This window comes from Cajanus cajan, chromosome 1, assembly GCF_000230855.2.
Source record: "Cajanus cajan strain Asha chromosome 1, NIPB_CcT2T_4, whole genome shotgun sequence".
Taxonomy (NCBI): domain Eukaryota; kingdom Viridiplantae; phylum Streptophyta; class Magnoliopsida; order Fabales; family Fabaceae; genus Cajanus; species Cajanus cajan.
Window position 1 is genome coordinate 43,589,775 of NC_138517.1, and position 13,828 is coordinate 43,603,602.

General features: G+C 34.7%; 1 protein-coding gene across 1 annotated transcript; it reads right to left on the reverse strand.

Annotated features, from left to right (window-relative positions):
* Window positions 1-1,874: 1,874 nt before the first annotated feature.
* LOC109817022 (SMAD/FHA domain-containing protein) lies at window positions 1,875-12,545 on the reverse strand. The gene is made up of 5 exons (XM_020382216.3): window positions 12,146-12,545; window positions 10,022-10,086; window positions 9,882-9,942; window positions 9,384-9,530; window positions 1,875-2,202 (listed from the first exon to the last, which is right to left on the reverse strand). The coding sequence occupies exons 1-5, from the start codon at window positions 12,528-12,530 to the stop codon at window positions 2,036-2,038; spliced, it is 825 nt and encodes a 274-aa protein (XP_020237805.2). The 5' UTR covers window positions 12,531-12,545; the 3' UTR covers window positions 1,875-2,035.
* Between the last annotated feature and the right edge of the window lie 1,283 nt (window positions 12,546-13,828).

The following is a 13,828-nucleotide window of genomic DNA, read 5'->3' on the forward strand; positions in this document are numbered from 1 at the left end:
TTACAAGAGTTTTGAATTATTTTCACTAAAAGATAATTCTATTATATTATTTTAAAAATTTATCAAATTATCTAAAATTTAAAATTTAAAATTTAAAATATCTCAGTTGCAAAATAATCACTAGAAAAATTACAAGATTTATAAATCCTTTTTACCAAAAAGCCTAAATCTTAATACCCCAAAGTCATATGTCCTAAAACCATAAATCCTAAATCCTAAATTTTAACCCTCAAATATATATATATTTTTAAAATTTATCAAATTATTTAAAAATTTATAATTAATTTTTTTAAAAAATATTTCAGTTACAAAAAAAAAAACACCACCAAAATAATCACGATATATTTTTTAAACCATTTAATCCATAAAACATCCAAATAAAAACCCTAAAATAAAGAACTATAAACTCCATTAAAGAAATTGAGAAGAACAAAGAATATCTTAAATTCATCAACTAGATCAAATAAGGAAAATAGTATATTTCAACACAATATGTAGAAATTAAATTAGAAATAACCGCTAAACAATCAAATGCAAACTTATTTGTGATTGTGTGTCGTATAGAGAATTAAATATAAGAATTAAATGTGAACATAAGATAAAAATGGAGATGAAGATAAAAACAAAATGAATAGAAAGATTAAAAATAAATAACACTGGAAAATAAGTAAGAAGAACGATAAGAAAGAAAAAAAATTATACCTAAAAGAAACTTCTTCAAGAAGAGGCGAGAGAAAAAATAAAATATTTGTAAATTAGAAAATGGTAAAATATACTTTGAGAATGATCACGACTTTAAAGGAAGAAAATGGTAAATAGTTTAGGGTTTAGATTATTAATTTAGTTACAAAATAAAATATTATCTTTTTAATATAATTTCAGGTAGGATTCCAAATTTTTTATTTATTTTTTGAACTATAAAAGATTAAAAAAATTAAAGAGCAATTGTTACTAAAAAAGACTCTAATACCCTTAGTTTTGATATACAAAATAAATATTTGTTTATTTCTATTCTCTATTTTGTGAACGCATTATTTTCAATGATTTTAACCTTTTAGATGAAAATAGAAACTGCGCAGAAATGAATAATAATATTTTTTTTTTATATTTTTATATTTTTATATTTTTATTTTTTATGAAAAAGTTTTATTTTTAAAATTGTTATATCCCACTATTTGTGTATTCAAGTGAGTCACGTATCTTTTCATTCACTAATTTTATATAATTGAAGTTTATGACAAATACATACTTTTAACATAAAATATATTGTAATTAAAAGTCATATAATAAATAATTATTTTTTAATATATAAGTTATATTTTAAATTTATAATAAATAATTTATTTTGTGATATAAAGTTCTTCTTAACTATTACTAATTTATTTTAAAAAAATACATTGAATTTCAATTCAAAAATAAATAAGAAAAGATAGATAAAAAATTAAGAAGTTAAAGAAAAATCTTTAAAAAAATAAAGAATAATTTCTAAAAATACTATTTTTTTGGTACATTAAAATCATACTATTTAATATAAATATTTTAATTTAGATTTAAATATATTTTTAATTAATATAAAATATAGTTTTGATTTTGATCCTTTTAATTTTTTTTATCCCTATTAACTGCCTATATATTTATATTGAGCAAAATATCTTCAGTGACACTAGGTGATCAGCACTATACCAATACGTCTCACATCTCAACAAATTTCAAGATAATTAAAATATATATATATATATATATATATATTTGTATATTAAAATGAACAAAACCAAAATTTATTAAATTCATATGACCAAAAACAATGATTTTATATATTAGAGAATGAGAAACAAAAAATTTTGTATAAGGACAAATCAAAACTCCTATAATTCTTTAAAAAGAAAAATATATTTAAAACTTTAATATATGACTTAATTCAAACCAAATGATTGAGTTCAACATTAATTTTTTGAATTAATCAAATTATAGCCAAAATTTTCATTTGTTCATTTTTAAGTATACAAAACATAGCATGCGCGGCACAACTAGATGTTCAACTCGTTTCGGTATCATCACGTTTGTTGTCCGTGTCTGGTTCAATTTCAGTTTCAACATCTGCGTCAGCAGCCGTGTCCGGTTCAATTTCAGTTTCAACACCTGCGTCCGCAGCCATCACGTCTTCGACCTTTGATACACGAAACATAGCTAAATGGGTGTCTCCTGGAAATGACATTCACAAAGTTAAGAATCTAAATTCGTATAAAAACTTCAAAAATTCATAAAATGATCACCAAAATAATTTTACAAATGAGTTTTTTTAGTACTTTGTTTTATGTAACATTTAAGGATCAATTCATCATTTACAAATTATAATATAATGTCTCTTTGGAACATGCACACTTGTAATGACAGAAAGAATATGCTACATTAGGCTAAAGTTCCACATGAAATATGAATTTCTTTTGAAATTGTATAGAATTAAGGTGGCTATTTTCACACCTCACTACAACTTCATTTTCTTTGTTTTTTTTTTTTTTTTTTCACTTTGTATTTTTGCTATAACTCAACGAATTCACTTTCCATACGATACTTTTAAGAACCTGATACTGTTATTCTGAATGACGAAGAAGGATCCAATTTTGCAACCTAATTCTGCTACTTTTACATCTTTTTAATGCTGTTGTGATTTAAATACATCTCAAAATTTTTGCTATAACTCAACGGATTCACTTTCCATAGGATACTTTTAAGAACTTGACGCTGTTAATGTGAATGACTCAAAAGGATTCAATTTACATTGTTATTGTTATTGAAAACACAAAACCTGTTACCTAACTCGTACAATGCCAAGTTTTGGTTGAGTTGAGTTGCATCTGACCCGAACATTGAAAAAATTCAATTCGAACTTGATGGGTTTGTTTGGGTCAGTTTGGGTTCATGAGTTACCTGTACCAGCTTATGCCCTTAAATTTTGCAACAAGTATGATCATTATGCCTTTCATTGTTGGAACCACTTTGACCAGAATTTCGTTCCTCTACCACCATCTCATCCACAATTCATGGCATCAAAAATTCATAATCAATATAATTCAAATGCACAACCTAGTGCCTATGTTGCTACTCCATACTTTTCGCTTGGATCTAGTCAATCCCAATTCACTCAATACAGGAACTATGATCTTCAGCAATGATACCCAGATTGGGGTGCATCACATTACTACTGATTCACATAATCTAGCTCACAACACTCAATTTGGAGGTTCATATCAAGTTCATGGGAAATGGTCAAAGTCTGTCTATTTCCTCTATTGGCTCTTCAACCTTTTACTCCCATCTTAACCCCTCACTTAAGTTTACTCTCAATAATCTTTTGTTAGTTCCACCCATTACCAAAAGACCTTGTTTCTGTTTCCAAGTTTGCTCGAGATAATGGGGTCTATTTTGAGTTTCACCCCACTAATTTATTTGTTTAATATGAGGCATCTAATCAAGTACTCCTTGGAGGTGCAATTGATGGTTATGGCCTCTACGGTTTTCCACAAATACAGATTTTCAAGGAGCCAAAGTTCAACACAAATACTAGCTAGTTTCCCTCGTTGCTCAGATACCATGTAAAGTAAAGAGAACTCTACTTAAAAGTATTGTGTGTATTATTCATTGATATTGTTAGTACAGGTATACATAGAGCTCTAGTAACACAACTGTCATGCTAAATCAGCATGTAACCAACCGAGAGTCATAACAGAAAACTATTACTTGCACATTATGAGCTATAGCTACACTATATTCTAATAATACTTGAATCACTTTTCTTAAGTTTGCCTTTGTTAGACTTGTCACAACAAGAAACCACACAAATAAAGGTCGTATTAGGTTGATAAAGCTTCCTTCGAAAGGATCTCAGCATACACTAGAAATACTATTTTTTTAACAAAAAGCAAATATAAACTAAAGTATTCAATAATAATTTTTTTGTGGAACTGTGCAGCTATTAGTGGTACGAATTTATCAGTATCATGATTGACTAGAGTCAGGTATCCTTAAAAAAGTATGAGTGAACACTAAACAGCATCCAACAATAGCATTTGGAGATGCATTTTGATAATACTCTTCTATATTTTTCTTTCGAACTAAAATATTCTATAATTTCTAGCATTTCCATCATTAAGGCGCAATAACAATGGAATGATATATAGAGATTAGATCCGGAAGATTACAAGCATAATGGAATTTACGTATGACAGGAAAAGGGTGGGAATTGGAATATATGTTGTGCAGGTGCTACTCCTAAAACTACTGATAGGCTAAAGAAACTACAATAACTATAGTAAGAAAAACTGAAATACTTCATAATCTGGTAAAGATTACGAGGGTTATTATAAGCAGAAAAATTCTAACAGTCAAGAAAAATTCACCCTTCACGTGGCTGAAACACAACTAGCTGTTAATTAAGTTTCAAAGATTTTAACCCAAAGTGGGCTTTCGCTTCATTCTCTTGGGCCTTTGATTCATATCCTTCATGTTAAGTGGGACTCTATCAACGACCCGGAAAAAGTTTCTTCCCAAGGGTTTCTAGGCATTTAAACCATATCTTATTAGTCTATTAAATAATGCTAGAGAGATTCATGTTTGGACAATTAGCTACTAAATGTAAGATACAACTTAAAACACTGATATTGTTAGAGAAATAGAAAATAACCATTCTTCACTTCTGAGTTCTTACCTACGAGTTTTAAACCTAGCATAATTTATTCAAGAGAGAAACAACTAAATATATTAGAATTTGAGTTTGGGCATAACCCGAACCCAAAAGTTATCTCATGAGATAATAGTTGTTCCTCACTTTTATATACTCTAACACACCCTTCATGTTGAAGACTAGATATTTCAAGCATTAAGTTTATAAAACTAGACATCTGTTGGTAGTCAATCAATAACTTAATAGCAGGTAACCCAATATGCCCAACAACAATCACTAATATAAAATCTAATACTATATTAGAATTTCAATTCAGGCCTAATTCAACTTCAAGAACTAGTTCACTAAGTGAGTATTGTTCCTCACTTATATACATCTTTAGGCCTATTGAGTAACAGAAAGAATTGTGATGAGAGAGTTGTGAGAAGAAGAAGAGAGATTGAGTGGAAGCAATTCAGTAGAGAAAGAAATTATATTTGCACTAACTAATTAACATTACAACTTGTCTATTTATATGTATCTATAGCTTTAAAGGAAGCTATAGATACATTGACCTGTTGAGCAGGTAACCAAACCAGAAAACAGAAAAATAACTAACAGATAACCAACTAATACAAGAATAAAAATAATACAATACGAAGGAGTAAAGATATACTCCAATAGCCCCCCGCAAGATCAAGTAGGGTGGGGCGAAGAGTTAGCCAACTTGAGCTTGGATCGAAGTTCACAAAACCGAGATGGAGATAAGGACTTAGTAAGAATATCAACATATTGATCAGTGGCCGGAACATGAACCACGTGAAGAAGATTGGCAGCTACTTTTTCCCGAACGAAGAAGAGATCCAGCTCCATATGTTTGGTTCGAGCATGAAGGACAAGATTATGCGCAAGAGCAACTGTGCTCAAATTATCACAGTAGATTACAGGGGAATGATGAGAGACATGTAATTCGGAGAGTAAGGTTTGAATCCACAGAACTTCAGCAGTGGCAATAGCTAGACTGCGGTATTTAGCTTCAGTGCTGGAGCGGGCAACAACAGTTTGTTTCTTTGACCACCAAGAGATGAGATTGGGTCCAACAAAGATGGCGGCACCAGAGGTAGAGCGGCGATCATCAGGATCAGAGGCCCAATCAGCATCACAGTAGGCATGAATGGATAAGGGAGAGTTAGGAGGAGCAGGTTGGAGATGGAGACCCAGGGACAAGGTTCCCTTTAAGTAGCGAAGGATACGCTTGACAGCAGACCAATGTTGCTCCAAGGGATTAGACATGAACTGGCACACCTTGTTGACCGAAAATCTAATTTCAGGACGAGTGATTGTGGCATACTGTAAGGCGCCAACCACAGACCTGTATAAGGATACATCCAGAAAATTGTCAGAACCAGACTTAGAGAGTTTACACCTAGAGACCATGGGTGAAGTGATGGAATTAGAGTTTTCCATGTTGGTGCGATTGAGGAGATCACAAATATATTTGCTTTGAGTCAGAGTGAGCGAGCCATCAGAATGGGATTTGACTTCAATACCAAGAAAATAATCCAATCGACCAAGATCCTTGAGGGAGAAGGCGGAATTGAGTTGGGAAACAATATTTCTTAGGAAAGCAGTATTATTGCCAGTGATGATAATGTCATCTACATAAACAAGAATGTAGATGACATTATTGGCACGGGAATAAACAAAGAGAGAGGGATCACACTTGCTAATCTGAAAGTTGAGATGAAATAGTGTGGCTTTTAGTTTATCAAACCAGGCACGCGGGGCTTGTTTAAGACCATAAATGGCCTTGTGAAGTTTGCAGACCAGGGATTTGTCTGAGGACTCAAAACCGGGAGGCTGGGACATGTAAACTTCTTCAAGATTGCCATTGAGAAAGGCATTGTTGACATCCAGCTGCTGAATGGACCAGTGATGGGTGAGAGCAAGAGTGAGAATTAGACGGATGGTAACAGGCTTCACAACCGGAGAGAAGGTCTCAGTATAATCAAACCCAAATTGCTGATGGAAACCTTTGGCAACCAGGCGAGCTTTATGTTTGTGAACAGTTCCATCAGGATTCTCTTTAATACGAAAAACCCACTTACAACCAATGGCTGTTCTGTGGGAGGGAAGTGATACTAGAGTCCAGGTGCCATTGGCCATTAATGCATCATATTCCTACTTCATGGCAGCAAGCCAGGTGTCACTAGCCAGAGCTTGTTTGGTACTCTTGGGTTCAAAATGTGTGAGTAAAAGAGTGGGTTGCAGTCGGGGTTTGACAATACCCGCTTTAGCCCGAGTAGTCATGGGATGAAGATTGACAGGGGGAGCCTCAACATGAGTGGGTAAAGAGGTGGAGGAAAAGGGACTGGGCGTAGGAGAAGTATGACTAGGCCGAGAAGGTGAAGAATCAGTGGAAATTGGTGGCGAGGGTGGAGAAGGAGAGGTAGAGGTAACAGGTGCCTGTGGATTGGTGATGATAAGAGGGACAGAGATGGATGAGGAGGGTGAACTGGGAGTGGATGGTGGGAACAGACTTGGGTAGGGAAAACGATTTTCGCAAAATATGACATCTTTGGAAATGAAAATCCTGCCAGAAGGAGCAAGGCATTTGTAACCCTTATGAGAAGTAGAGTAACCCAAGAACACACATTCTTGAGAGCGAAATTGATTTTTGGTTTTATTGTAGGGCCGAAGGTGAGGAAAACAAGAGCAGCCAAAGACACGGAGAAAGTTGTAGTCAGGGAGCTGATGAAACAATTTTCGGAAAGGAACATCCTGTTGGATTGAAGAAGAGGGTAGTCTATTGATAAGATAGACACTTGTTAGGAAGGCATAATCCCAAAAGTGCATAGGAAGGTGAGCTTGGGCCAGCAAGGTAAGGCCTAACTCAATAATATGACGATGTTTGCGTTCCACAACACCATTTTGATGGTGAGTGTGGGGACAAATGATGCGATGATGAATACCATGTTGGGCCAGGTAAGAGGTGAAAGAGCGGAATTCGCCACCCCAGTCAGTTTGAATTGCTTTAATAGGTAATTGAAATTGATTTTGAACCATGGCGTGAAATTGTTTAAAAACATCAAGCGTATGAGCTTTACTTTTGAGCAAGAAGATCCAAGTAAACCGAGTATGAGCATCAACAAATGTAACGTAATATTGGTAACCATTATCAGACAAAACAGGCGCAGGGCCCCATAGATCACTGTAGATTAATTCAAAAGGAGTATTATAAACATTTTTAGATAATTGAGAGGGTAATTTGTGAGATTTGCCAAGACAACATGAAGTGCAGAAATCAGAAACACTTTTATTGATGACGGGAAAGTTACACAGTTTGAATATAGATTTGAGTACATTATTATGGGGATGTCCCAGTCTAGAATGCCAAGTGGCATAGGAAACAGAATGAGAAGAGACAGTGTGAGCAGAGGGTGTAAGAGGCCGATGAGGATTCAAGAAGATTGACGGAGATAAGATTCTTCTTCTTGAATTTCTCAAGGCGGGATTCATGGGCAAGAAGGAGGGTTTCAACCTCTTCGATGGACAAAACATCAAAGCGGCTGCTGATTAGGGAGACCGTGGACTCGTATTCTTCTGGTAGACCTTCAAGAACAATATCTAAATGTTCTTTAGAGGAGACAGAGTCACCAATCGTTGTGAGAGAATCAACCAGGGATTGGATGCGAAGAAGATAATTGGAGATGGTGCAGTTGTCAAGGGTGGTGCTGCGAAGATCACTACGGAATTGTCGGGCTTTAGCGTTTGTGTGGGCATGGAAGTACGCATGGATCTTGTCCCAAATCTGGAATGAGGACTTGCAACCGATGACGCAGGTGAGCATGTCCTTGGACATGGAGGATTGCAACCAGGAAAGAAGTAACTGGTCTTACTGTTCCCAAGCCAGATACTCTTCAGAGACGCGATTTTCATCTCTGTCGGAAACCGTGAGAAATTTTGGAGGAATTTGAGGATTGACCAGAAAATGATGAAGACGATGGCCTTTGATGATGGGTTCAACTTGTTGGCACCAAAGAAGATAATTCTTGGTGTCAAGTTTCTTAGAAATAGTATGGGCAAAGGTGAGGGAGGGAGACGGAGAGGGTTTTACGAGGGAAGCTTGAAAGTGTGGTGGTGCAGTTGAGGAGGACGATGGTGGTTCGTCGGCCATGAGGAAAGACTGGCAGCGAGAAAGAAAGGGGCTGATTAATGAGATAAAGGTGGAGGAGGATCAATGAGCTCTATGATACCATATTGAGTAACAGAAAGAATTGTGATGAGAGAGTTGTGAGAAGAAGAGAGATTGAGTGGAAGCAATTCAGTAGAGAAAGAAATTATATTTGCACTAACTGATTAACATTACAACTTGTCTATTTATATGTATCTATAGCTTCAAAGGAAGCTATAGATACATTGACCTGTTGAGCAGGTAACCAAACCAGAAAACAGAAAAATAACTAACAGATAACCAACTAATACAAGAATAAAAATAATACAATACGAAGGAGTAAAGATATACTCCAATAAGGCCAATCACTACAATTCTGCAAATTTCATATTCAAGGTGTCTAGTACATCACTAGATCTCAAATTGACTAATAATATAGCTAAAAAAGTATATATAAGTGGGGGAGTTCCCTCACCATATGAACTAGGTTTTGGGGTTTAGTTGCCCAAATTCTAAGAAATTAGAAGTGTGTCAGAGTAGAGTAGGTACCAAATATAATAACACTCCCGGATGATATAGTGGTGACTACTCCAGGTCTCAGCCGCTTCTCATTAATGAATGTCCCATTAGTGCTATCTAAATCTGTGACAAGAAGATTCCCTTGTTTCTTTTGAATGCGTGCATGCACACCGGACACTGAAAATATAACAAAGTTTAAAGTTGAAAATATGGTTCATATAAGGAAGTCAAGAGAACCAATCAACCAAACAGGTTAAAATTGAAGATAGTTGAATTTGAAGTTTAATTGAGAGATTCTTCGGAAGAGAAACAAATCAGAGTACACAAAGAATAAGGAGTATATACAGAATAAACGTTCAAAGAATCAATTGAAAGATAAATTATGTGACATCCACAATCTCTGTATCTTAACATGGGTAGTGAATATGCTTAAAGTGATTCTGCCTTTTGAAATTGGATGTAGGTTTGTAATTGTAGGAAAATTGATGAGTCTAAATAGATGACAATTTATCAACTAAAACATTATACCTGTTGCAACTGGAATTACCAGATCTGCTTTGTCAGGTACGCGTCCAACAGTCACCTCACTCTACATAATTCAAAATCAAGCCAGTTATTCTCCAGCATACTCGGTCACACACAACATTATCGATGGTAAAATTACTTACAGAAGCAATCACATATGCACCTGGCATCTCAACCTTGAAGCCTATATGCCTTGAATCACCATCTCCTATCAAATAAGATTGTCATGTTTCCAATGTTATAAAGCACTACATTAATCATGAGACAAATACAGAAGTTTGGTGTCATGGTTTATGTAGAAGTTTTAGTAAGACAGTAGTGAAGCTTTACACTAAAAACAAAATTGTACGGAAGATGATAGTAAACGGGATTTTTGATATCCGAAATTGCAAGTCCCTGAACTTAAGAAACTTGTTACAAGTTATCAACAAGTATACAAATAAAAGGGCCAGAATTACTTTTCCCTTATATTGTAAACCAGTCAGCATAATATTTTACAGATATTTGAATCTGTAAATTACTCTTGCTACTATTGTATAGCTGAACTGCCGAAGTAAGAAGCATGATCTAAGTATCTTATTTTGTCTTTATGGTATGGTGGCATAATGGCATCAAGGTTTTTAAAATCAGAAAGTTTACACAACCACAAGACATTGGTGTCCTTGATCAAGTTGGCCTAATAATATTTTGAAGGATTACACTTGACTGACAGCAGAGTGTAAGGAACGAAAGTTCAACAACAGCACAACACATGCTAGCATTGACTTGGAAAAAAAATTGCAGATCATACCATACTATAAGTCACACAATTTGACAGAGCAATATAGGGAGATGTAAACCATAGGATTTAAGCCAGGTAGATGAAATTGAGAAACGCCTAGGGTGTTATTTTATTTGTGATAGAAAGGTGCTTCTTAAGCTAAAATATTTTTTTCCACGGCCGGAAGACAAGTGATACTTTATGGTAATGAATGTTGAGTAACAAAGGGACCACAAGAGCATATTTAATTAAGGGTGGGATGCAAACAAAAAAAAGAAGATAGGATTCAAGCTTGGTGAATGATTAAGGATGCTCAGGTGTTATTATGATAGAAAGGTGCATTTTAAGCTACAAGGATAATTATACTGCGCAACCATAAGACTAACGAGGCTATATGGTACTAAATATTGAGCAATAAAGGGCAACAAGAACATAAGATAAAGGTGGTAAACACAAAAATATTTCTTTGGACCAGTAGTTAAACAGAAAAAATAAGATTATGAATGAACTTATTAAAGAAAAAGTTGGAGTGGTATCCAATGAGGAAAAGATAGTAGAATTGAGCCTAAAATGGTTTGGGCATGTGAGAAAAAGATCGATAGAACTCAATTAGAAGAGTCGATCAAACAGAGGATAGCCCAATAATCGGAGACAGACGTGGAGGTGAAATAAAAAATATTTAAAATGAAACCACTATAATGGCTCTAGAATTAAATGGATACTTTGAAGAATTAGTTTAGGACAGAACACGATGACTTCATTTGACTTATTTAGCCAACTCTACCCAATGGAAAATACTTTGGTTGTTGTAACATCCATTGACGAGGAAGAAAAAACATGCATGACTGTGAATCTGTGATGGATCTTACAAATATCATTTTCAAATCATTCATTTTTATTTTAACAAGTCTCAGTGACAATGTTACTCAAGAATTAAATAAACTAAAGCAAATAGAAGCCCTAACAGACAAATTAAATTATGGCCACAATTTCCTTCGAATCAATTTTAAAATGTTAACATCATACCAAATGATACAGATAACTAATTCCGATTCAAATCTCAAAGAAGTTCTGACAAGGAATTCCTAGTCTTCCACCAGGATACTTAATATGATCCATGGATGCATATGGTATCACACTATCACCGTTACAAAAGTTTTTACAAATTCTGTTTATCCTCTTAAATTGAATTACCTGAAGACACAAAGGAATTCCATGATGATCTTTTTACATGAATTTCCTGGTTCCATGTTGAAGCCTCAGTCACCATGGTTATGTGGGTTGGTGTATGCTGCATCCTAATTTGGATATATACTAAAACATCTTAGGACTCTAACATAAGCTAGCACAATTTACCCACCTAAACCTCAAAATATTAAAATTTCCATATTTATGTACACTCGCATATGATCCTATCTGCATAACTCCGAACACATTACATGCAAGATTTTAGTCTAGAGGGATTACGTTAAAAGGCTTAGTTTCTAGAGAGGAAGATGTAACTGACCAACTGGTTCAAGAAGCCATTTTTCTGAATCATTGGTTGTTGGGTTTGCAGCCTCTGAGGCATGCACAACTCCCAGGTTCTTCCTTTCTTTTGCTATGTACCGAACACCACTTGGTGGCTGAAACAGAAAGCGCTTGGGCAAATGATGGTGGGGTACTGAACTGAAAGCAACTGAGGTGGCATTGAGGTGAAGTAAGAGTGGTGAATTCAACAGAGATGAAGGTTTTGCAAAGGAGAGAGCATGTACAAATGTGCCTTCCATTTGTTGAAATGGTGAGGGAAAACTAGTTGTTGTTTGCTCATATGGGTTTGGTGATGAGGGATAAACCTGAAACTTGATCTTGTTGTGACTAATGGGACATGGAGTGGAGTATGTGGCAGCCATTTAATGCTTCACAAGAGATTGGATAACTATCTCTTGTGCTAGTTATTGTCAATGTTTTTTTTTTTTTTAATACCGTATACCACGTGATGTATTTTAACAAAATTGAATATTATTTACAATTTATACAAACCATTAATGACACAAACAATACACAGAACTAATAATTTCATTAGTTAATGACAAATGCATATAAAGATACACAATAAACAACATTGTCAATTAACAATCACATGATACTTTAGTAGTTTGGAGTTTGAAACTCATGGCAATAAGCATAAGACATTCAAATTTTATAGTGTATAACGTTCTTTTTTATTTAAGGACAATCCTCGAGTTTTTATAGGTCTAAACACCTTACATTTGATTTGAGCCTTATCGGTTGAAAGACTTTTATTAAAGTTATGGACCATTTTCATGTTTTTTCAAAATAGGCCTAGTTATATTCTTGTCTGTCTGAGAACTTAGTTGTAAGTTATTTATATGGCGTATTCAGAGTATCAAGACAATTAATGAAGTATTTTAATTTTCCCAATTTTATATTTCTTGCAGTGGCATAAACCCTAATTTTTTAAAGTAATTTAACAGTTTGATGCTTTCATTTTGGATTCTATGTCTCCCAAACCATCCAAAGAGGTGGATGTTGTCATCCATAACTTCAACGAAAAGTTTGGGGCCATGCAAAATTATTTTGAAACTACTGCTCGATACTCACCAAGTGATCATGCAACAATCCTTAGAAGTCATGATGAAGAAATTAACAGCCTTGGCACCCAAACCCCGCGCACCTCCGCTTCTTAGTCCATGCTTAGCCCAAAACACTTCATCCAACCCCTCATCTTGACCGCCCACATCTATATCTTTCAACCCTAACCCTATACCCATTAAATGCCTCACCTCTTCCCAAATGCAAGAGTGACATGGGCAGGGGACTTTGCTATATATAATTGTGATTAGAAGTTTGTTCCTAGCCTATTTTCTCCTCTTGGTGATTGGGGATTTTGAGGCAAGCGAACCATTCATTTATTCTTGTAATACTACTATTATCGAACCACTTTCTGACCCCTCATTTCGACTTCTCCTTTCAAGCCCTCACCAGTTACCTTTCACCCAAAATTTTTCAATTCTAAGGAAAGCTTCATAATATTGTCATTCGAGTCTTAATTGAAACCGATAGTTCTCTTAATATTCTTCAACTCAGATTGGCTTCCCACCTCCAATTACCTATCACTATCACCCTTAAGTTCTGAGTTATGGTTGATATATCGGAGAATCCCCTAATTTCCACACATAATCGACTT

Coding starts and splice junctions, on each gene's coding strand:
- LOC109817022 (XM_020382216.3), bottom strand. CDS start 12,530: ATGGCTGCCACATACTCCACTCCATGTCCCATTAGTCACAACAAGATC. Junction 10,087..12,145: donor ATGGCTTCTTGAACCAGTTG/GTCAGTTACATC, acceptor CTTATTTGATAG/GAGATGGTGATTCAAGGCAT. Junction 9,943..10,021: donor GTGCATATGTGATTGCTTCT/GTAAGTAATTTT, acceptor TGAATTATGTAG/AGTGAGGTGACTGTTGGACG.